General features: G+C 42.3%; 1 protein-coding gene across 3 annotated transcripts in view; it reads left to right on the top strand.

The window, feature by feature from the left end:
- The first annotated feature begins 12,899 nt into the window (after positions 1-12,899).
- Rfx8 (regulatory factor X8) overlaps positions 12,900-25,872 on the top strand; it is a 90,605-nt gene continuing 77,632 nt past the window's right edge. For all 3 annotated transcript variants that reach the window (XM_069988419.1, XM_069988420.1, XM_069988418.1), the window contains exons 1-2: positions 12,900-12,974; positions 25,645-25,768. In XM_069988419.1, the coding sequence (XP_069844520.1) occupies positions 12,901-12,974; positions 25,645-25,768 (198 nt within the window). In that variant the 5' untranslated portion in view covers position 12,900. The remainder of the gene's footprint in view (positions 12,975-25,644; positions 25,769-25,872) is intronic.

Genomic DNA, 25,872 nt, shown 5'->3' with positions numbered 1-25,872 from the left:
TCAGCCTCCTGAGTAGCTAGGATTACAGGCGTTAGCCACCAGCGCCCGGCTTGTGACAGAATTCTTTAGAATACCAGAGACTGGATAGTCACAAAGCCTGTAACAGTTACCGTGCTTTAGAAAAAGTTTGCCAACTCTTGTTTTACACTCATTTGTTAAAAATCTATATTTTATGTGCAACGTACCTTTTGGAGCTGCATAATATTTCATAGGAAAACAAAAAGTGATTAGAAAAGAATGTCTTAAGTCCAATGATGGCACATGCCTTGCTTTGACTAGCTTTGGTGGCACTATGGGCAGCTCTTGGGGACCATGTATGCAGGACTTGGAAGTGCACATAGGAAAGGCTGGCATCATCAGGAAATACTCTGTGACAGTTGATATGTCTGAATGTATGTTCCTGTGTAAGTAAGAATCTGCTTTGGAAAATGAAAGAGTCACTTCAATTTCTGGTAATACAGCAGGTGATGTTACTCAAATGGCACTCTTGATGAAAAATAATGTAGTATATATTTTTTCAAAATGTATTAAAAGTATCACAGAAATGACAAAACAATAAAGAACTAGCAAGCTAAAATTCTACATAGAAACCTAAATAGTGGAGTTCTGATTCTTGTATCCTGGAGGCATCTGTCAATGAGTCCAAGATTAAGCTTTGCATTATTCTTTTCTCATGGAAAATGGCAAAAACATCAACCTGGTCATAATCCTAGATTATGACCAGAGTGGAGTTGGTTTTATGGGAAACTCTCCCTCCCTAAGATGGGACCAAAGAAAGGCTAGTCCTGAACTAAATTTTCATCAAAAAGACCTTAAGGAAAATTGAATCAATGCTGAGTGGTACATGGGAAATTAAATCTCCCACACAGGACCACAAGCATAAGTCATCATTTATGTGGATTTTCATACTAAAACCAGATCTCTTGAGTGGTCAAAAAAGCCCTCAAGCCTAAAAATTAGTTCAAACTTCCCTAAAATTAATAATATTTTAAGGCTGCTGGAGAAAATAAGCACAAATTCCTCCTAGCAGAAAATATCTTTATTGTAAGATAAATGTAACTCCAAAGATAATTTTTTAAGGACAATGGCCACCAAAATAGACATTCAAAGGTAACTAGACACCTTTCAAGATCCAGTGAAATGGTAGATTAGGGAAACTGGACTATAATCACTTTAGGTAATTAGTTAAATGATACAGAATATAAAACAACAATAGTTTGTATGTTTTAATAAAAAGGAAAAACCCAAGATGGTATAAAACTCTTGTCTGTAGGAAATAAAGAATAAACAATAAAATGTGACATAGCAGATATGAATAATAACCAAGTAGAACTTGTAGAAATGAAAAAATAGAATGACTAAAATGGATTAAACAGAAGAAAAAATACATGGAGAGAAATTTCAAAACTTGAAAGGTAGAGTGACAATCTAATATCTATGTAATAACATTTCTAAAAGTTGAGTAGAGAGAAGATGAGATATTTGATAATAATGGCTGAGAATTTTTAATAAGAGATGTAAGATTGTAAACTCTGTGTTCAAGAAATCATGGCTCAAGTGGTAGAACATCTGCCTAGCAAGCCCAAGAGATTATCTTTAAAGGAACAACTGGCTTGACAACTGACTATTCAGTAGCAACAATGGAAAACAGAAGACAGTGGTATAAGGTTGTCAATGTGCTGAAGGCAACAAATGCCGCTAAGAATTTTTAAACTCACATCCAGATATTTCAAGAAAATGGACAAACTAAAGCCACGCTTAGAAACAAAAAGTGAGTTTTTTGAGAGCAGATTGTCAAGCAGAAAATTCTAATTTTCAGGCCAAAGAATTATGTGACATGGAATATGATAAAAGAACAATAACAAAAATTGAAAGCAAATGGAGAATTTATGTCAAATGTAATATGGATTTTGTTGACACTGGAACTGGAATAAAAAGATGGATCAAAGCTGGGCACTGATGTCTCATGACTATAATCTTAGCTACTCAGGAGGTTAAGATATGAAAATCGCAGTTTGAAGCCAGCCTAGGAAGAAAAGTCCATGAGACTCTTATCTTCAGTTAACTACCAGAAAACCAGAAGTGGAGCTATGGTTCAAAGTGGGAGAGCAGTATTCTTGAGCAAAAGAGCTCAGGGACAATGTCCAGGCCCTGAGTTCAAACTCCAGAACCAAGCAAAATGATGGGATCAAAATAAATGACACAGGGCTGGCAATGTGGCTTAGTAGTAGAGTACTTGCCTAACATGTATGAAGCCCTGAGTTCAATTCCTCAGAACCACATAAACAGAAAAAGCCAGAAGTGGTGCTGTGGCTCAAGAGGTAGCCTTGAGCAAAAGAAGCTCAGTGACAGTGCCCAATCCCTGAGTTCAAGCCTCAGGACTGGCAAAAAAAAAAAAAAAAAAAAAAAATCAAATAAAAAACCAAATGTGAATAAATGACATATATAAATGAGTAGAAAGGTAAGTTGAATGCAGCATTTCTAAGGGTCTTGACTGTCTAAGAATAAGCTAAATAAACTGATTAAGTTAGACTTTGAGACAATAAACATTTATAATCTCTAGAATAATTCTTACCATAGAAGCATGGATATTGCTTCCATACTACTAAGGGATTTTTTTAATTGAATGAAATAATATTCATATAAAAGCAGGCAAAAGAGAGAGCCAAGCTTTCCAAGTCTCTCATGAGTCAGAGGCTAGCCAAGAACTACTATGACTAGCAGACAGCATGGAGGTGGTTGCTGTAAATGGAGTTAAGGCAGGAGCTCCATACTGGCAGTTATCAGAGGAAGGCAAGAGATGAAAATGGGGCACATGTTCCATTTGATGGTCTGTGGGACTCACACTCCCAGCTTCCTCCAAAACATGGGATGACTTCACAGTGTGTTTTCAAATAGATGTATTGTTTCAACAATGCTGTGAGTCACAGTTATTGTCTCATCCCGTGTCCCAAAAGCAATGGATTCACCCTCTCAGTGGGACCCTCCCAGTCCTTTTTCCCCTGGTGAGCCTGTGGGTCCACAAAAGCCAACTCCACTTGACTTAGTGGAGATACTCATTCCTTTACTACTGACAAAGCTGATCTCTTCAGCATGAAGAAAGGCTTTTGTTGGATTTGAGGAACTGTCCTCCTCATGTAAAACAAATAGTTTTTAGCAACAGGAGAGCTGAGTTTGGGAGCCATTGTTTAAGTTTTCCTGTGCTGGGTATTGTGATAAATTGAGGCTTTTGTTTTGTTTTGTTTTTCTTCCTTACACAGGAAATCAAGTGCCACTGGCCTCTTTATAAGGGGCTGGACAGAGTCAACAAAGTCAGGAAGTTCAAGCAATGGTTCCTAAGTGGATCCAAACACCATCCCCACCCCCGTCTCTCAAAACAGAACCAATATGCTAAAGCAAAAGGTACAAGAAATTACCCCTTTGAAAAACACAATACTCCAGTTTCTGTTACCCCTTTATCCATGAGTTTTCTAATTTTTTTCAGTCATTCAACAAACCTTAATTGATGCATTTATTTATTTATTTAGGCAGCACTATGCTAGGTATTGTCACCAGTGATGAACTCACTTTGTGGAGGAAGGATGATCAAGTACAAGCTTGAGCAATGCTGTGGCAGATGTGAGCCCCAGGTTGGGGAAGGAAGAGCACTGGGAACCTCCACTAACACAGGCTGAGAAAGAGAGAGCTCAGGGATACAGAGTGGTTAGAATAATGTAGGCTGGACAGCAGTTGTCCAGGACAAGATGAAAAGCCTGGAAGATTCCAGACAGAAAGGAAAGCTGTGTGTTTTGAGGTCAGAGAAGAGGAAGCAGAGGCTAGAGAAGCAGTTGTTGAGACCTAAATAATTTCTGTATGAATTCTTGAAATTATAAACCCATACCTGAGAGAAAAGAACCTTTCAGGCCCATGGGGTGGCCACGTCCATTTTTATTTTTGGTAAACTAAACATCTAAATGTATGGAAAATGCCAGAAATTGAAATGGGCAGTCACATATTTAGTTGCAATAAAATGCAATTACAGAATCTTCAGAGAAATGCTAAAATGTGTGTGTGTGTGTGCGTGCGTGTGTGTGTGTGTGTGCATGTGTGTGTGTGCGTGTGTGTGTGCGTGTGTGTGTGTGTGTGTGTGTGTGAGTGTGTGTACAATTATGGGGCTTGAACTCAGGTCCTTGCGCTCTTGCTTAACTTTTTTGCTCAAAGCTGGTGCTCTACCACTTGAGTCATAATTCCATTCCCAGCTTTTTGCTAGTTCATTGGAATCTTTTGAATGTTTCTACCCAGACTGGATTTGAACTAGGGTCTTCAGATCTTGGTCTCCTGAGTAGTTAGGATTACAGATGTGAGCCACTGGCACCCAGCCATGCTGAAATTCTGCAGGATTCTGTTTATAAAACAAGATATTTCAAGTCAGATATGGTAGTGCACAATCCCAGCAGGAGAAATAAAACCAGCTAGAGCTACATAGTAAAACTCTGTCTCAAAACCACCAACATCAACAAAATATATCTACTTCATGGAGTAGTAGACATGAAACTGTTGGATTGGCTCCTGTTGGTTTGTCTGTCTGCTTGAGTTTTTTGTTGTTTTTTTGGGTTGGTGTGTACTGGGAATGGAACCCAGGGCCTCACACCTGCTGAGTGACCATGGTTGATGGGTTTTATGAGTAAAGCTGATATAATGGTAAAGAAACACCAGTGTTTGCATTAACATCCTACTTATTCTCATCATTATCCCAAAGCTTAAGAAGTTCCTTCCAACCTCTGAATGATGAAGGATAGAAGCAAAGATTAGACGAGTAGAGAAAAATGAAAGTAAGGCAGGGGAAAGAGGACTCCAGAATCTCAGTGCCTCTGGGGACCACTGGCCCAGGAAAGCTGTCCTGAGAGGTGAGGAGGAAGATGAGATCTTTTGCTGAGCTTCACAAGGGTCAAGAGACAGGAGCAGCTGGTTGTGTAATGGGTGGCTAAATAAAAACAGGAGTCTGTGAGCCAACATTTTATGACTCAGTATGTTTCCTGAGCAGTTTCATTCATCTTTATTGCAAGGTTATCATCATGCTTTTGATTCTTTGTTTAAAAAAGAAATAAAAACTCGCGGAGCAAGGAAATCCTGCATAGCCAATCATGTACCAACTTCACTACATTTTTCAGTGCCCTGACCATCCAAGGAAAACCATCATGTCAGAATTCCCCATGTGTAAACCCATCGACAAATAATGTGTTTTTAACTTTATACATGACCCCTCCCTGGAGAGTACCAATCTGTATCTGATAATTGTGGAAAAGGAGGTTGGGCCAAGTGCCACAATGTTTCTGCAGTCATAGCCAGAGACAGGACGACTCCTGTGGGGGAGTGGCAAATGGGGTGACATGGAGGGATAGAGAAATAGACAAGGGGAAAGATAAGTAGCCAAAGGAAGCATGAGACAACTAAGTCTACTATTGCTGCTATAACAAATGACCCAAGATTGGGTAAGTTATAAACAATATCTATTTGTTTCTCAAAGTTCTGAGGCTGGTAAATCCAACATCAAGGCATTAGTTAGCAGGCTTTGTGTCTGGGGAGAGCCTGGTCTCTGCTTCTAGTATAGCAGCTTGAAGGCAGAAGGGACAGAAGGTGGCATAGTGTTAAAAGCTTTATTGAGGAGCTGGGAAGGTGGCTCAGTGGTAGAGCGCTTGCCTTACGTGCACGAGGCCCTGGGTTCGATTCCTCAACACTACATAAGCCGGAAAGAAAAAGGAAAAAAGCCGGAAGTGGTGCTGTGGCTCATGTGGTAGAGTGCTAGCCTTGAGCTGAAGAGTTGAGGGACAGCGCCCAGGCCTAGAGTTCAGGCCCAACAACTGGACTCCCCCCCCCAAAAAAAAAGCTTTATTGACTCTCTTTTCACCCTCAGAGCTAGGAGCCACAGGTAGAAGGGGCCTCTTAGTTTCTCCGGTCCTTTATAAGATACTAATTTACATTCAGGTGTCTTTCCCTCTTCCCCAAAGGCCTCATTTCTTAATACAACCACAGTAGGGGCATGTTGGAGTGGATACCTTTAAGCCATATCAGGCACTAAGTGTCCTTCTTCTTTAATGACAACCTACATGCCCAAGACAGCCCACAAAATCTGATTTTTCCTGTGATACAGCTCATACCAATGGATCCTAAACTAGGATCCACGGAATTGCAGTACCCTTCAGCATACTTATAAGTGATCATTAGTGCTATGCAAAAATACATGGTGAGGGATCCTAGAGACAATTAAACTTGGAAACACTAAGCAAAATAAACAGACTTCTCAGATCCTTTAAGGTAATTATGCATTGTGAATCACCAAGCCAGAGATAAAATATTTGGGAATTTCTGAGGGTATGTAGAAGGCAGAACACCGAATTGCCATAGTCCTAAAAGTGTTACGTTGTAAAACACTGGTGGTAATTATACTGTTTGTTACATGCCATTTGGGATATTCTACATGTTTAAGAGGGAGGTCTTTGCTCATGTAACTGTAACCCCTATGTACAGTATGTTTACAATAAAAAATATATAAAAAATAAAAAAGAGGGAGGTCTTAGGCCAGCCTGAGACGATAGTGAACTAGTATAGTGAGCACACGGGTGTGCCCTGCCTCTTAGGCAATATGACTTCTTACAAAATCTCTTCAAGTGTCTTCCATTCTCCTGAAGTCTCCTTGTCCTCCCTGTAAAATGAGTCTAATTTAGTGGATTCACAAACTCACAGGAGATATTTTAGGCGGTGCTGGTTTGTTATGTGTCTGCACATGTGCTGTGTTCTGGGGTGGGGGTGGGGGTAAGAAGAGCTAAATTTAATTCTGATCTACTCATTAGCCCAATACCATGATCCACTCAGTCCTCTGGAGCATGCCCAGCCTGCTTGGTAAGCAAGCTCTATCAGTTTGATTTCCCTCCATGGGCTAGATGGCCCCAGAGTGTATGAGAGAGTAGAGAGGCTTCCTATTCAGGAAGACAATTCCAGGAACCCTGTATACACCATCATCCACAGATGCCCATGACCATTTACATAGAACCTCTTTATGTACTTCATATCATCTCAGCCTGAATTATCTTTCTTAATACAATGTAAATGCTACATGAATAGTAGTTTTTCTGTATTTTTGGCTGATTTTATTTGGTTTATTGTTTCATTCATTTGTCTGTTTATTCATTCATTTGTTTACTTATTTATTGTTTTTATTTATCAGATCCTGGGGCCTGAACTCAGGGCCTGAGTTCACTCTCCCTGAGCTTTATCACTCAAGACTAGTGCTCGACCACTTGAACCAGAGCTCCACTTCTGGCTTTGAATTGAAGAGAGAACTTTCCTGCTCTCTCTGGCTTCAAACCATGATCCTCAGATCTCAGCCTCCTGAGTAGCTAGGATTACAGCTATGAGCCACCGGAGACCAACTTGTTTTATTATTATTTTGATACAAGTAGTTTTCAATGTGAAGTTGATGGAATCTATAGTAGCTGGAGATTCCTTAGATATAGCTGATTAATGTGTAACTTGTGGTTAAGCCAGAGACTGTTAGGGTGGGAAAGAGATCTAGCGAGAATAGCAGGAGAGTATAAGCATACCTTGCACTGTTCTAGACAATTCCCCAACCCTGTATGACTTCTTTTTCAGGTCTTGTCCTCTCTTCCTACCAAAGATATCCCCTTGTTCTTGTGAGTGCTGTTTACTCTAGTGGCAGGGCGTGATTGGACCTCAGTCCTCTTCAGACCCACTGCAGGACTTATTTCTGCTTACTCCTGTGGCTTCATGGACCCCTGGGGTCTGTCTATATACTCTCATCTGGTCCTCAGTCATGAGACCCCTTTAACCCGTAGCTATTATTGGATGTGTCTATTCTTCAGGAGCTTTGGAGATAGACCTATTTTCATTCTTGTGTCTTTGTGACAGACGATTAGCATGGATATGAGGAGAGGGACCATAGCAACATGTCTGTACTGAGGTCGCCCCCCCCACCCCGGGCATGTATTTTGGTAAGTGATTTCTGCTCCCCACCACACTGCTTAGCCATGATACACCAAGTGTCCTTCAACAGGGTCAGCTCCAAGTCAGCCTGGAAGCAGCCTCCTTCTCCCAGAATCCCCACTGAGAAGAGAAACCAAAAGCATTGGAAATGTAAGCGTCTGTGATAAGGAAAGGTCAGTTGCTCAAATGGCCCGGATGAAAAACAAAAGTAGTTTGTCAGTAGGTAAAGATCCCATTGACCTCAACTCAGGAGGAACAGCAGAGCCCCTCCTGGGCTCTCAGGCACCCATCCTTCCCATTCTCCCCATCTGGGTTCCTCATGGCTTCTCACCAGCTTTTCTGGGTTCTGCTTCTTGTACAAGGTTCAGAGATCTGTGCCCAACCTGTTTCCACCAGAGGCTGGTGAAGAGAAAGAATCCAGCTGCCCAGCTGTATGTGTGTTAGAAATGCCCTGGGCACAGCCAGAAAACTGCAAAAACAATCTTGGCAATATATGTCAAGATTCTTAATACAAAATTCTGAAATCTCAATCACCTCAAAATCCAAACTTGCTAGGTGCTGGTGACTCTCGCCTATAATCCTACCTACTCTCCGGATCACTGCTTGAAGCTAGCCCAAGCAGGAAAGTCCCTGTGACTCTTATCTCCAAATAACCACCAGGAAACTAGAAGTGGAGCTGTGGCTCAAAGTGGTAAAGTCCTAGCCTGAAGCAAAAAGCATAGGGACAGCACCCAGGCCCTGAGCTCAAGCCTCACAACCAAAAAATAAAAATAAAAAAATTTTAAATTAAAAAAAAAATCCAAACTTTTAGTAGATTTTTGTGACACTGAGCCACAAAATTTCACACCTTGACATCTTGCTCCATTCATAAAATATGTATTGTATAAATTAACTTCAAGTTGTGTGAATTCATTTATGTATTTGAAACATGAATGAATTTTGTGTTTAGATTTACTCCTAGCCCCAAGATATTTCATAATATCTTTGAAATTTCCCAAATCTCAAGCATGGTTCTAAGCATTTAAGTTAATGGATGCTCAACCTGTATTTTCATCTTTGACTGGCTTTGTTGGGTCTTCATGTTTGGGGGCTTAACTGGGGCTTCTTTTTTTTTTTTTTTTCTGTCGGTCATGGGGCTTGAACTCTGGACCTAGGCGCTGTCCCTGAACTCTTTAGCTCAAGGTGGGCGCTCTGCCGCATGAGCCACAGCGTCACTTCCAGTTTTCTAGTGGTTTATTGGAGATAAGAGTCTCACAGATGTTCCTGCCCCGGCTGGCTTTGAACTGGGATCCTCAGATCTCAGCCTCCTGAGTAGCTAGGATTACAGGCGTGAGCCACGGGCGCCGGGCAACTAGGGCTTCTTATAAAGCAAGCTTTGTCTTTAGACATTGGGTTGTGTTTGTTTAGATATTGGATTGTGTTTATGTTTTATCTCCAGCAAAACTCACAGGCAGACAACTTCCTGCTTGTTTTTCTCAGCTGGGGAATTCCAACTGCAATTAGCAATAGAGTCACATGACTGTTGGAAAGACAGAAAGGTGGGCTATTGTCCTTTAGATGCTAGTGGCTCTTGCCTGTAATCCTAGCTACTCAGGAGGCTGGAATCCAGCCAGACAGGAAAGTCCGTGAGACTTGTACATCCAATTATCCACTAAAACACAGAAGTGGAGCTGTGGCTCAAGTAGTAGAGCACCAGTCTTGAGCAAATAAGCTCAGGGAGAGTGTCCAGGTCATGAGCTTCAACCCTAGTACTGGTACAAAACACTAATTAAAAAGCCCTGTACTTTAGTGAAACACATTTCATGGTGGGTAGGCTATCAGAAAGTAATTCCATGCAGAACTGCAGGAAATAGCAGCTGTTTGACTATGTTTTTAGCCAAAAAATAATATAAAGCATAAAGAATGAGGACGATTCGTCATACCCAAAAGGCAGTTAATGCTACCATTTAAAAACTACGTAAAAAATTCCTTCCTTCATGTAAGAAGCTTTCAAATAACATTTCTACAAACCCAAAGATGTCACGTTAGTGTGTCTTTTTCTATTCTTTTGAAAAATTGTTTAATGAGGTTGAGAAAGATGTGTGATTTTGCATGTAATTATGATTTGGAAATGTGCCCAATAGTCTGCCTTCTGAGCACGACAGCTAACTTGCTACTAACCCAATGTTGGGGGGGAAAACACTTCCCTTTGTTTTTGCTTAGTTTTCTATCTGACTTCCAGAAAAAAAATCTCACTACTAACAATAGAGTCCAAATGTCTGTCTGCATTGTAATTTGCAAGTACTTTGTAACCAGAGAAGTCTGTTCCTTTCATTCCACACATTCTCCCAGTTCCTCTGAAAATAATGCTGTTACTGCAGTGTGAACAGCTTCCCATGTGACCTCTGCAGACTGGAAGTGGGAGGGGATAGCTGGGGCAGGGAAACAGGTGCTACTGCAGGGCAGTATCTCTGTGGTGCCCAAATCATAGATGTCAGATCTAGAAGTCTGAGATGGGAAGATCACTTCAGTCCAAAAGTTCAAGACCAACCTAGGCAACCTAAGCAAACCTCTGAGTCCAAAAGGGAAAGAAGAAGAAAGAGGAGAAAGGGAGAGGGGAAGAAAATAGGGGAGGGACGGAGGAAGGAAAAAAAGAAAATAAATGACAGAAAGATGCTTTATATGCAGTTAGGATTTCCTATTGCATACCTTCCATAAATGCTGTGTTCCTATTGATTTCAACTAGGGCATGACTGAGATACTCCAAGTTGAATGCAAACCAAAGCAAACTACAACACAGAGTAGGGATTTACAATCTCTTCATTGAGATTATTTTGCTTGAAAATAATTTGAAAGTCTCCACAGCTTGGCGGTGTAGAGCTGAAGTCTCTTCCTGGGTCAGGTGGATCCCACAGTTGATTGATCTTTGCCCAGCCCTGCCTGAGCACCTGCCAGCTATGCATTTCTGACCTAATGCATTGCCTATGCTCATTAGCTTTATTTAAAAACACAATGATTGCCTGAAGACACCTGGGTCCATCCACAGAATATGAATAACTGTAAGAATTGAGTGAAATTAAGCTGCTCAGATCATCATGCAATGGTTTTGTGCAATGATAAGACACAGCTGGTGCCCTCTTAGAAGGTGAATTGAGACTAATTGGATAATCTAGAAACCAATTAGATAGAGGAAGGCAAAAGAAGTCACTGTTTAGCTAAAAGAGAAGATTTTTCAGCTGAGAGAAAAAAGGCTTTGTGTGCATGCATAAGACATAAAATAAGGTACTGGAATTCTATTTGATATAAATATTAAGGTTTATTGTCTTTGTAATGGTATTTAATATTAGAGTAAGGACTCTCAACCTGGAATTAGATGGAAACTGGTCTTTTTCAGGTACCCATACACATAGGTCAGGATGCTTAATACTTCAAAGTTTGGTTGTGAGCGGTGATTACACATCTTTTGAAATAAAAAAAATGGATTTTATACTTGATTCTACTTATGATCTGTGTGCTTCTATGCTCACCTCAAATGAAAGCTATAATTATGATGCCATTAAAAGAGTCACGTGCAGAGGTAAATGTCCTTTGTACAGCTAGCAAATTAGGAAGGCAGAAGCTGCAGATAAATCTGCTATGAGTGTCATTGTATTAGCACTTAACTACTCAGAGTCTGAATTGATAAAATAGCCGGTTAAATTAGGGACATCAGCAGCACCTGCAGCAGATGGAATTAACAGGTCCTTCAGTGGAAGGTGTGAAATCCACACATGGCCTTGATTTTTTAGAGCCCTCTAACCAGCAGGCCAAAGTATAGTGATGTTTGTTTCTAACATTTAATGCAGGAACTAGCAAAGCTACTAGTGAAGGAGAGGGTCACGTTGTCCCAGGGTAAATGCCACCAAACATGGTTAAAATGCCAACACATTCTGCCCGTGGTGAGACATGAGTGGGGTATTCTCTGGGTGGAAGGGAGCAGGACCAGAGCCCTAAGAAATGGGGAGAAGCCACATCTGGCTCCCACAGATCCCTGAGCAGGACTCCGCTACCCACTTTAGGAGGCTCAGAACAGCACTGCGGGCAAAAGCACACACCCAGCGCCTATTAGCGCTTGCAGATACAGCCAGAGAAGAAGCAGGCTTGGTGAGGCCTTCCTGGCCCTTCATCTCCTCTTTCTTCTCCCTTCGGGCTGGTTCTTCCTTGCAGCTGTGGTTCAGCGGACTGCAATCCAGCAACCTCCCCGCTCTGCTTGAGACCAGCTCCCCAACTTGGTGCTTACCCACATCCTTGGCCTCCTGTCCCAGAGGGAGTCGGGGGAAGACTCTCCTGGAGGTCTCTGTCAACCCCTGGTCTCTGAGTAGATGAGGTGAGATCACTTAGGATGCGCCATATGACTTGTTTAAGGCAGAGAGGCCTGAATACTCTGCTGAGAAGACAAGAAAAGAGCAGCAGAGCAGAGGCTGCTGGCCCTGAGTGGTGTGCCATTTTCCTTTCTGTTCGTTTTAGACTAGAGCTTGAACCCTCAAAGCCTGCGTTCTGCCACTTGAACCAAGCTCCACTACGGGTTGTTTGGTGATGAACGGAAGAGTCTCATGGATGTTGCTGCCCAGGGTTGGCTTCGACCCTTGATCCACAGCTCTCAGTCTCTTGAGTAGATAGCATGACAGGCATGAGCCACCAGCTCCAGCTTCTTTCCGTCTTCGGTGCAGGGGTATACTCTAACCCGTGCCCAGGGTCCAGGGTGCAGGCGTCCCCCCAAGGCTTGGGGCTGGCGGGCTGCAGGGCAGCCCTGGCTTCCCGCGCCCCCGCGCCCCATCCGCACGTGCCCACCCTCCCCGCGAGTCCCACTCTAAAGTAAACACGGAGGAGCGGCTGCGGGAGGACGGGTGCGGCCCCCGCCCGCGCTGCCCGCTGCCCAGTGCTGCGGGCCGGGTCCCTGCCATGGCCGAGGGGGTGTCGGCCTCCCCATCAGGCGGTGGTGGCAGCCAGGGCGTGCACAGAGACATCATCCAGTGGTGAGTGGCCGGGTGGGGCAGGGGCAGGGGTGGGAGGCGGGGCACCTGCAGCTGCTGACCCCAGCAGCTCTCAGGCTCCAGCCCAGGGCGAGGAAGGACCAGCTGGTTTCCACGGAGACAGGAGTCAAAGAAAACAGCTCCCCATACCGCCATCGCCCCAAGACTAGGGCCTTTAATGCTGGTCTGACTTATTGGGATGGGAACACACACACACACACACACACACACACACACACTGTTGAAGGGTACATCTATGGTTTTCTTGTGGATCACACTTCCCACAGGAAACCATCAGGGCAATCAGGACTTGCTCCACCAGGCCTTGGAGATGGGGCTGCAGCTTCTGTCCACATCCCAACTCCCCTGGGCCATGACCAGGCAAGGGAACGTTTTCTCTTAGTATGAGATACAGAATGAGATGTTTAATTGAAAGCAAAGTGATTTTTAGCTTCCACCATGCAGTTCCAAGTTGTTTGTGAACTTCATGTCTGGCTACTTAGAGACAGGAAAGGAAGAAAGGAAGCAAGGAAGGAAGAAGGAAGGAAGGAAGGAAGGAAGGAAGGAAGGAAGGAAGGAAGGAAGGAAGGAAGGAAGGAAGGAAGGAAGGAAGGAAAAGGAAAGGAAGGAAGAGGAATGGGAACAGAAGAGAGAAAAGTACAGCAAAGCAAAGAACTGGAAAGACAAATACTCCTATGAGATGAGGCTAGGGAACTCATGTACTTGCAGTTGTTCATAAAGAGGAAAATAATTGAAGCCAGCCCTAGGACCTGGATTCTATAAGATGAATAGCTAGGATATACCACATGATGTTTTTCCAGGAATATTTCTCAGGGAAGGGTTTCTAAAAAAGTCATCCAAAGGAATCGAAAAAGGGGGTAAGGTATGTTTGTGATTATCACCCAGAAAGATGTAATGGCAACCACTTTCTAAAGGAAAACTTTTGGTGTGTCTTATCTTGCATGAAAAAAACGCAATCGAAGTTGTTAGGCTTTTAAAGAAGAGATACCGAGTAAGACCCACACCATGCACGTGGTATTTAGGTAAGGGGTAGGTTTATTCATGGTTCTGGCTGGCACCAGGCCATATTGACACTCCACGTGGCTGGGAGAGAGAGTGTCTGGCCCTGGGCTAGGCCTTATCACGGGTAGGGGCGGGGAAAGGTGTGGCCACATCGAATCTAGCTGTGACCTCACTGGATGCAGATGTGACCTCTTGGTGTGCCAGTTGCCTAGGTAACACAGGTACTGGGTGGAGACTTGGCTGTGAGGAGGGTGGAGCCTGCATGCCATCCAGGAGCAGACCTTACAGAAGTGGTATGGAAACTCTATGGTTTTCAGTGATAGACAACATCAGGGGCTTGTTGCACTCAATGAGCCAGACCTTGCACATGGTCCTTCTTAAGAGAAAGGACACGGACTATACATTCCTCATCTATTTCACATCACTACTTGATAAATTCAAATTTCTGAGGTTAGAATTCTACTTTATAGAGACTGAGAAGAAAGATTAGAGAGTAAAAAAATACCTCGACAAGCTGGGTACCCGTGGCTTATGCTTGTAATCCTAGCTAGTCAGGAGGCTGAGATCTGCAGGAGGTTCAAAGTCAGCCTGAGCAGAAAATTCTGAGAGACAACAACTCTAAAGTAACCAGTAAGAAGTAAGGCCAGTGTTTGGCTCAAGTGGTAGAGTGCCAGCTGAGCAAGTGTTGAGATGAGCAGTTGTTCAAAACCTAGTACCAGCAATAGAAAGGGTGGCGGGGAGAGAAGAAGGGAAGTAGGGGAACAGGAAGAAGAGGAAAAAAATACAACTGAACATCCTCCTCAGGTGGCTTCTGAACTATAAGGCAGTTATCCTAACTTCCTGAGGTGATTCAGCACGTGGGCCTTGTTAGTAATAAGCTTAATTCAGGTCCCAGGATGTGAATTCCTAACCCAACAGGACTCTGAGCCCTGGATTCCTGGCAGATAGGTAGAGGGTGATGGGAGGAGGGAGGGGCTCCCTTTAGTCTGTGAGATGGGTATTTCACAGATCATTAGCACTGGTAGTGTTAACACTGGCATTCAAAACACAGTTCCTATGCTTTGTAGCCCAGAACATTGTAATCCTGAGGGATATTACAGGATGTCTGTTAAGACCAGCTGCCCTGAGGGAGGAAGAATAGTGGACAAAGTAAATTGAGGCCTCAGGACCCATGGAGACAGCTCAGGAGTATACCTGGGGCCTCCCACAGAGGGCTCTCATCAGTTGCCATGTGGATGTGGACAGAGTACCCGTTAGTTAGTGTTACTTCATTGTTTTGTCTTCTGTCAATGATCTATTAGGTCTCCACCTGTCTAGACACATCAGTGCCATTGTCATGCATACACATGATAGATTCTCCCAGGAGAGCCTTCTGGGGAGCTGGCCAGGGTAGGAATGGAATTGATAGAAAGCTCTCACAGGCCGGAAATTCTGCAGAGCTGGGAGGGAAGCAGCTAGACCTCAGGAAACAGAACATTGGAAAACAACAATCCGAGGGCAGACTCCATAGGCCCACTGCGGGAGGCTTGGCTTCCAATCTTGGGTGAAATCCTAATGGCATTGTATAAAAGCCTTAACCAATATCACCTGCAGCAGCTCTCCCTGCACACTTCCCACTCAACTCTTCCTGGGAGCCCCATGAAGTGGATGCCAAACTCACGTACAGTGCATGCTCAGAGAGGTCACCCTGCCAACATCTACAACATGCTGGCTTCTGGCTTCCATGTTGGTGGGAGACATAAAACCTATAGTACTAATAAGAGCTTCTATGTGCCAGCTAGGGGATTAGCTGGGCGTTTCCTATTGCGTTCTGATCTCACTACTCCAGGGAAGCACAGAGGCAGAATTTATACCTTTCTCAGGACTGATTTCTCCAGCTTATAGACACTAATGCCTGAAGCATTGTTTAGGCTAAAGTCAAAGCAGGACCCCTAGTGGGATCCTCTTATAGGAAAATCTTGGATACACACACACACACACACACACACACACACACACACACACACACACACACACACACACACACACACACACACACACACACACACACACACACACACACACACACACACACACACACACACACACACACACACACACACACACACACACACACCCCACTCTGGCTGCTGACTACAAGCCAGTCTTTGAGATTTGGCTGAGACCTTTAGGGAAATGAAGTATAATATCCTGGATCCAAAAGAGACTCCAAGACACCCAATTAAAGGAGCTAGGAACTTTATTACCACCACAAGGGGACCACTGTCTACCACTGAGAAAGTAGGAGAATGGCATTGAGCTTACGGTAGGATGGGTTTTTATAGGGGTAGGTTAGATAGAGTTACATAGAATGAGCTATGCAAGGCAGGTTTGGTACATTTTCATTGGTTATAGTTATATGGCCTTTAAATTCATTTGTCCATTATGGTAAATATCATATGTAATAATTTTCAATAGGCCGCCCATAGTGAGACCACTTGGTGGTGGTCTTTAATTGGTGGGCTTAAGGCCTTGTTACTGAGGCAAGACAGCAAGGTTACAGAAGCAAAACATGGCAGAAACATAGCCTTGAGTCACAGGAGCATAGGCAAAACAATCTTGACTTGGTGAGCATGACCGGTACTATCAATGCTATTGACACTATTACAGAAATGATTTTTATTATAAGCTCCTTATTAACACAGCAATTCAGTGCAGCTGGTGATAAGCCTCAAGGTTGTCTGTAGCCTTCCGCAAAGCTGCCAGCTTAGTAAACTTGAGTGAGGGAGAGATGTTCTTTTGCTTTTTAGTAAGGATGGAGAAGGGACAAAGGCTGACTACAGCCTTTGTCTGGGGTTTTCTTTACCAAGAGGTTTTGATTTTTATCAATAACCTTGTTCTGTTTTCTGATTTCACTTTTTTGTTCCCATGAATATTCTTTTCCTAGGGAAAAGGGGGTTCAGGGAGAGAGTACATTTCCAACAGCAGGAGGGACTGAGGCCAGAAATAGGAGGAACTTTCTGCCAGTGAATAGCAACTCAGATATTACATGAACCAAAGGGACTTGGGTATAGTAGGGATAACTTGGAGCAGCCAGGTTCCAAGCAGCAACACAGGACTTGGGAAAAAATAATAAAGACTGATTGTCTTTCCTGTGCACTCACATTAAAAGCAGAGATTTTTTTTCTTCTCTCATGCCAGATAGGACCTTTATTCTCTGTGTGTGGGGGGCGAGGTGGGGGTGGGGGTGCACAAAAGAGTTTATCATACCTATAATCCTAGCTACACAGGAGGCTGAGATGTGAGGATTGCAGTTCAAAGCCAGCCTGGGTAGAAAGTCCATGAGACTCTTATCTCTAATTAACCACCATAAAACTGGAAGTAGAGCTGTTACTCAAAGTGGTAGAGTGCTACCCTTGAGCACAAAAGCTCAGAGACAGCACCCAGGCCCTGAGTTCAAGCCCCACAACCTACAGAAAGGAAGAAAGGAAAAAACGGGGCCTGGGAAGGTGGCTCAGTGGTAGAGCACTTGCCTTGTATGCATGAGGCCCTGGGTTCGATTCCTCAGCACCACATAAGCAAAAAGAAAAAAGCCGGAAGTGGTGCTGTGGCTCAAGTGGTAGAGCGTTATCCTTGAGCTGAAGAGCTGAGGGACAGCGCCCAGGCCCAGAGTTCAGGCCCCACGACCGGACCCCACTCACTCCCCAAAAAAAAGGAAGGAAGGAAGGAAGGAGGGAAGCAAGGAAAGGAAAGAGAAAAGATACTTGGTCACAGACTTTTGTTTTGTTTTCCTTTTGAGGTGCTGGAAATGGAAGCCAGGGTAGGCCATAGAACCCTGGCCAGCTTGAGATTTCTATAGGTTAATACAAGTCAGATTTCCCTTATTCAGAAATGTACCAGAAGTGCTTTAGAATTTGAATTTTTTAAAATTTTTGCATAAAAAGGCTGTATATGATAACCCTACAGCCAGCATTATACTTAATGGTAAAAAGTTAAAAACATTTCCTCTAGAATCAGGAATGAGAAAAGGAGGTCTACTCTCTCCACTCCTCTTCAATATAGTATTAGAATTCTTAGCTAGAGCAATAAGGCAAGAGACAAACATAAAGGGGATCTAAATAGGGAAAGAAGAAACTTCTCCCTCTTTGCAGATGACATAATCCTGTGTTTAAAGAACCCCCATAGACTTCTCCCCCAAGTTACTTGCATGATCCTAAACTTTGGCAAAGTAGCAGGGTATAAAATTAACCCACAAAAATCACTAGCTTTTTTGTATGCCAACCATGATAAGAGTGAGGCTGAAATTAGGGAAGCAACTCCTTCTGGATTAGGCTCAGAAAAACAAGCTAGGAATTAACCAAAGATGTGAAGGACCTCTATAATGAAAACTTTTAAAGCCTGAAAAAATTTTAAAGCAGACTTAAGAAAGTGGGGGAAAAAAATCCCATGCTCCTGGATTGAGAGGATTAACATCGTGAAAATGGCAACACTGCCGAAAGCTATCTACAAATTCAATGCAATACCCATCAAAATCCCAACATCATTCTGTAATGAAATAGAAGAAGCAATTCAAAAATTCAGATGAAATAATAGAAGACCCCAAATAGCAAAAACAGTCCTTAGCAGGAGGAACAGTACTGGAGGAATATCAATACCAAACTTCAAACTCTATTATATAGCCATAGTTATAAAAACAGCTTAGTATAGGCACAAGAACAGGCCTGAGGACCAATTGAATAGAACTGAAGACCTATAAATGAACCCACAGACCTATAGTTATATAATATTGGATAAGGGAGCCAAATTACAGGATAGAAGGAAGACAGCCTGTTCAACAAATGCTGGCAGAATATACATGTGTAGAAAACTGAAGTTAGATCCTTATATATCACCCTTCATCAGAATCAATTCAAAATGGATCAAAGACCTCAATGTAAGATCAGATACCTAAAAATATTACAGAAGGCATAGGGGAAACACTAGGGCTCCTTGGCACAGGTTGAAACTTCCTAAATTAAGATCCAGAAACACAACAAATCCAAGAAAGTCTGGATGCATGTAATTGCATTAAACTGCAGAGTTTCTGCATGGCAAAAGACATAGCTAGCAAGATCAATAGAAAGTCCATGGATTGGGAGAAGATCTTCACCAGCCACACAAGGGTCTCATATCTAAAATATACTTAGAGCTCAAAAAAATAAATCCCCCAACAACAAATCCCAAAGAAAGAACTGCCGGATTAGTAAGTAGGCTAAAGACTTAAAACTTCTCTGAAGAGGAAATAAGAATGGCTAATAGACACATGAAGAAATACTCAACTTCTCTAGCCATAAAAGAAATGCAAATCAATACAACATTGAGATTCCACCTCACCCCAGTTAGAATGGCTATAATCAAAAACTCTAATAACAACAGATGCTGGAGGGGATGTGGCCAGAAGGGAACCCTACTGCATTGTTGGTGGGAGTGTAAACTTGTTCAACCACTTTGGAAAGCATTTTGGAGGTTCCTCAAAAGACTCCACATAGAGCTCCCCCATGACCCAGCAATCCCACTTTTGGGCATTTACCCAAACCATCACAAACAAGGCTCTACTAAAGCTACCAGCACAGCTATGTTTATCTCAACATTATTTACCATAGCTAAGATATGGAACCAACCCAGATGCCCCTCAGTAGATGAATGGATCAAGAAAATGTGGTATATATACATAGTGGAATTCTATGCCTCCATCAGAAAGAATGGCATTGCCCCATTTGTTAGGAAATGGAAAGACTTGGAAAAAATTATATTAAGTAAGCCAGGCCCAAAGAAACATAGGTCCCATGGTTTCCCTTATTTGCAATAACTAGTATGTGTCTAGGACAAGCAGAAAAGGTCAAAAGTTATGTACATATGACCATATAAGATGATGCTAAGTGACATGAACCCCAAGATAGGGACACAAGTGGTTTTTTCTTTCTTGCTGTGTTTTAAATGTATTTATAATGTTCTGTATGATTTTTTGTTTCTTTGTATGTTCTTCCCCCACAGTATAACCCCTGTTTTGACTGCATTTGATTAGGGTCCTGCTTCTTGTATATACATTTTTCTAATTTGGGGAGGGGAAGGGAAATAACAAAAATCTGAAATAAGGATACAGGTTGATCCATTGTAACAATGAGATGTACAAGACACTATGTTGAAAATGAACTTTACAACGTTGGGGGGGGGGAAGGGAGGAGTTGGGGAGGTCTGGAAATGGATGGTAGGAGAAAAACAAAGGAGGAGGTAACAATGCTCTGTAGGAAATGTATTCATTACCTTACTCATGTAACTGTAACCCCTCTGTACAGTATTTTTATCAAAAAATTTACATAAATAAATAAAAATTAAGAAAAGTAAATTCAGGGCTGGAAAGTTGGCTCAGTGGTAGAGTGCTTGCCTTGCATGCCTGAGGCCCTGGGTTCAATTCCTCAGCACCACATAAGCAAAAAGAAAAAAGCCGGAAGTGGCGCTGTGGCTCAAGTGGTAGAGCGCTAGCCTTGAGCTGAAGAGCTGAGGGACAGTGCTCAGGCCCAGAGTTCAGGCCCCACAACCGGACCAAAAAAAAAAGTAAATTCAAAATCTGTATTTGTTAAATCACAAAAAAGGAAGTCCACAGATTGGAAAAAGATATTTACTAGCTGTACAACAGACAAGGGCTTTATATCTAAAATATACTTAGAGCTCAAAAAATTAAACCCTCAAACACAAATCCTCAAAGAAACAACTACCCCATTAATAAGTGGGCTAAAGACTTAAAGAGAGACTTCTTCAAAAAAGAAATAAGTAGGGCCAACAGATACCTGAAGAAATGTTGAACATCTCTGCAAATCAAGCCGGGCACCAGTGGCTCATTGCCTATAATTCTAGCTACTAAGGAGGCTGAGACCTGAGGATCATGGTTCAAAGCCAGCCCAGGCAGGAAAGACCTTGAGACTCTTATCTCCAATTAACTACCAGAAAACCAAAAGTGGTACTATGGCTCAAGTGGTAGAGCACTAGCCTTGAGCTGAAGAGCTGAGGGAAAGCGCCTAGGCCTAGAGTTCAGGCCCAGGGTTCAAGCACCATGTCTGACAAGAAAGAAAAAGAAAGAAATACAAATCAAAACAACATTGAGATTCCACCTTATCCCAGTTAGAATGGCCGTTATAAAAAAAACTAACAATAACAGATGCTGGTAGGGATATGGCCAAAAGGGAACAAGACCACACTGTTGGTGGGAGTGTAAACTTGTTTATCCACTCTGGAAAGCAGTATGAAGGTTCCTCAAAAGACTAAACACAGAGCTTCCTTATGACCCAGCAATCCCACTCCTGGGCAGTTACCCAAAAGACTACAAACAAAACCACACTACAGCTACTAGCACAACCATGTTCATTGCAGCATTACTTGCCATAGCTAAGATATGGAACCAACCCAGATGTCCCTCAGTAGATGAATGAATCAAGAAAATGTGGAATATATACACAATGGAATTCTATGCTTCCTTCAGAAAGAATAACATTGTCACATTCATAAGGAAATGAAAAGACTTGGAAAAAATTATGTTAAGCAAAGCAAGCCAAGCCCAAAGAAACAGGCTGCATGGTTTCCCTCATTTGTAATAACTAGAATTTGTCTAGGATATTCTTAGCAAAGGATCACACTCAATATCTATGTGCATATGACCTTATAAAATGATGCTTATCAAAATGAACTCTAGAAATGGAAACAAGTTTTTGTTGTTGTTGTTGTTTTTGTTGGTTGTGGGGCTTGAACTCTGGGCCTGGGTGCTGTCCCTGTGCTCTTCAGCTCAAGGCAAGTGCTTGAGCAAGTGCTCAAGGCAAGTGCTCAAGTGCTGCTTGAGCCACAGCACCACTTCTGTTTTCTAGTAGTTTATTGGAGATGAGTCCCATGGAGTTTCCTGCCCGGGCTGGCTTTGAACCGTGATGCTCAGATCTCAGCCTCCTAATAGCTAGGATTACAGGCGTGAGCCACCAGTGCCTGGCTCAAAACAAGGTTTTTTAGTGTAATGTTTTCTGTTCTCTCTTCTCTCTTTCTTTCTTTCTCTCTCTTTCTTTCTTTCTCTCTCTTTCTTTCTTTCTCTCTCTTTCTTTCTTTCTTTCTTTCTCTTTCTTTCTTTCTCTTTCTTTCTTTCTCTTTCTTTCTCTCTTCCTTTCTCTCTTCCTTTCTCTCTTCCTTTCTCTCTTCCTTTCTCTCTTCCTTTCTCTCTTCCTTTCTCTCTTTCTTTCTCTCTTTCTTTCTCTCTTTCTTTCTCTCTTTCTTTCTCTCTTTCTTTCTCTCTTTCTTTCTCTCTTTCTTTCTTTCTTTCTTTCTTTCTTTCTTTCTTTCTTTCTTTCTTTCTACTTTGGTTTATCCCTATTGTCACTGTTTTGACTTCTGTACTCTTTGTCTTTTATATGTTTATCTGATTTGGTAAAGAGAAGAGGAAACATAGTAACAGTCAACCAATGTAACAATGTTACTCACTAAACACTGTATTGGAAATGAACTTTACAACTTGTTAGGGAGGGGAGAGTTGGAGGAGGGATGTGGGAGAAAATGAGGGAGCGGGTAACACTGTTCAAAAAGAAATGTACTCATTGCCTTACTTATGTAACTATAACCCCTCTGTACATCACCTTTACAATATTTTTTTTTAAAAAAGAAAATATTAGACACATAGTAATTGCTTAGTAAATACCTGTGATTCCTCTGTGAGTATGCACATTAAAATCAGATAAATAAAAGTACTATAGATAAAAATAAGAAGTTTACATAAGCCAGGCAGGATTATAGGCTCCTGCCTATAATCCTAGCTTCTTAGAGGGCTGAGATCTGAAGATTATGATTCACAGCCACCTTAAGCAGGAAAGTCTGTGAGACTCTTATCTCCAACTAACCACCAGAAAACTAGCACTGGTGCTGTGGATCAAAGTCTTGAGCAAAAAGCTCAGGGATAGCACCAGGTTCCAAGTTCAAGCCTCACGACCAACAACAACAACAAAAATGTTTGCATATATGAAATGAGATGTCTTGGGGATGAGACCAAAGTCTAAAACACAAAATTCATCTATGTTAAACTGTGGTTCATGCTTGTAATTCTAGAGGAAATTGAGATCTTTGGATTGAGGTTCAAAGCCAGTCTAAGCGGAAAAGTGTGATATGATACTCTTATCTCCAATCATAGACCCAGAAATGGATCTGTGGCCCAAGCAATAGATTACCAGCCTTGAGCTAAAAAGCAAAGGGACAAAGCCCAGACCCTGAGTTCAAGTCCCAGTACTGGCACAAAAGAAATGAAAGAAAAATAACAAAAAAGAAAAGACACAGAGACACAGACACACAAGATCAGGGAAGATATGGAGAAGGAGTGATGTACCTACAAATCAGGGAACATGGAAAATTTCCAGCAGTCATTAGAAGCCAAAGAAGCAAGATCTGGGGCTGGGAAGGTGGCTCAGTGGTAGAATGCTTGCCTTGCCTGCATGAGGCCTGGGTTCGATTTCTCAGCACCCCATAAGCAAAAAGAAAAAAGCTGAAAGTGGCGCTGTGGCTCAAGTGGTAGAGCGCTAGCCTTGAGCTGAAGAGCTGAGGGACAGCACCCAGTCCCAGAGTTCAGGCCCCACTACCAGACCAAAAAAAAAAAAAAAAAAGCAGCAGCAAGATCTGATTTCCTCTGAGCCTCTGCATGGAACTACCTACTGACACAGATTTTAGACCTCTAGTGTCCAGACTGACTGTGAGAGGATAAATTGCTTTGTTTTAAGCCACCCAGCCTGTGTTAATTTGTTATCCTAGGAGACCAGTATTGGGCAAGAGATCATTCACGTTTTTATGTTCATTTTTCCTAGAAGCCAGTTAGGTTACAATTGTGATTGTGCTTTTGTAGTTTTTCAGGAAACTAAATGTGGGCCTTAATATGCCCCATCTCAGAAACTAAGCTCTATTTCACTAAAGAGAAAACAGATGATGTATTGTTTATAAGTGCCCTGTTTAAAATGTCCCTTTGCTTGAAGAAAGAAATATGCTGGACTTTTTTTTTTAGTGTGAACCCTGAGTATCCTCAAAGGATTGATTTTCTTTTTAATCTAGTGCCACAAAAATCTACAGTGTCCAAGTGTCTGCTATTAAAAGGTATTGTGTTTGCAGATCACTCACACATATCCGTCTGGGTACTTTACAACATCTCTAAAGGACTTACACAAACCTAGTAAGTGTAGCTTGGGATCAATTCAGTTGGTCTTTTTTTTAAAATATTGCCAGTCCTGGAGCTTGAACTCAGGGCCTGGGCACTATCTCTGAGCTTCTTTTGCTCAAGACTAGCACTCTACCACTTGAGCCACAGAACCACTTCTGGCTTTTTTTGTGTATGAGGTACTGAGGAATCAAACCCAAGGCTGCATGCATGCTAAGCAAGGGCTCTACCACTAAGCCACATTACCAGCCCTCTTCACTTGGTAATACATTTGTTTAACATGTCCAAGGCTCTGGGATGGATCTATAACACACACGCACACACACAAATAATTTTCCAGAGTTATGTAGAGCTTCACTATAGCTCATGTTTACTGAATTCAGTCACTTCAGTTTAGATAAGCAACTAAGCAAAACCTAAGCCCTACAATATCAATGGCTAAAAGCCAATAATAAACATTCTAATAATCAATATTCATTTTTGCTCAAGGCTGGCACTACTACCTAAGCCATACCCCACTTCTTTTTTTTTTTCTTGTATGGGTGTGCTGCTCTGGGGCTTGAACTTAGGCCCTGGGTACTGTCCTTGAACTTTTTTGCTTCATGTTAATGCTATACTGCTAGACCCACAGCTCTACTTCTGGCTTTTTTTCTATTTGATGATGATTAATTGGAGATAAGAGCCTCAAGAACTTTCCTGCCTGATTGGCTTCGAACCATGATCCTTAGATTTCAACCTCCCAAGTTGCTAGAATTACAGGTATGAGCCCCCAGTGCCTGGCCACTTCCAGATTTTTACTAGCTAATTAGTGATAAAAGTCTCTCCAATTTGTCTATTCTGCTGGCTTGGAACCAGGATCCTCAGTTCTCAGCCTTCTGAAGTTACTAGGTTTACAGGCATGAGCCACTTAATTTAGGAGGAATACCCAGCTTAACATGATGATTTTTGCATTTAGACTTAATCTCCAAGACATCTCATTACATTTATGTACTCTTTAAAAATCCAAAATCAGAAACACTTCTGGCTCAAGAACCAAAGGGGACAGGGGACATTATCAGTGCTGGTCATGAGCTGTTCTCTAGAGTTCCATTCAAAATTAATGTTATTCAATAAGAAAATTTCAGTTAGTTAGTTGGATGCTGATCATGAATTTTTCTTGGGACTAGTACTTAGGGCTTGAACTCAGGACCTTGCCCCCCTGCTTGGCTTTTTGGTTCAAGGCTGAAGGAACTCTACTACCTGACCCTCATCTCCACTTGGGCTTTTTGCTGACTTATTGGAGATAAAAGTCTCTTAGACTTAACTGCCCCAACTACCTTTGTCCTTTGGTTCTCCAATCTCAGCCTTCTGAGTAGCTAGGATTACAGGTGTGAGCCACTGGGCCAAATTCTGATTATTATTGCTATCAAAATACCTCAATTTAGAAAAATATATACCAACTGTCTCTTCTGGTCCTCTCTCTCTCTGAAGGTTGATGGACAATTTCTGTACTTGTGAAGGGTCCAGCGTGCCTCGCTGTCTCATGTATGAGATTTACATGGAGACCTGTGGGCAGAATGCTCAAGACCAGGTCAATCCAGCAACATTTGGGAAGGTACGTTAACACTATGAGCACTTTATTCTCACTATACCATGCATTGAGTAAGGAAAGCAAGGTGCTGTCCTGTGTCAGTCAGTGATGGAGATATGATCTTGTTA

This window comes from Dipodomys merriami, unplaced genomic scaffold, assembly GCF_024711535.1.
Source record: "Dipodomys merriami isolate MVZ:Mamm:240054 unplaced genomic scaffold, mDipMer1.0.p SCAF_36, whole genome shotgun sequence".
NCBI lineage: Eukaryota > Metazoa > Chordata > Mammalia > Rodentia > Heteromyidae > Dipodomys > Dipodomys merriami.
This window is presented reverse-complemented; position numbering and strand designations above follow the sequence as displayed.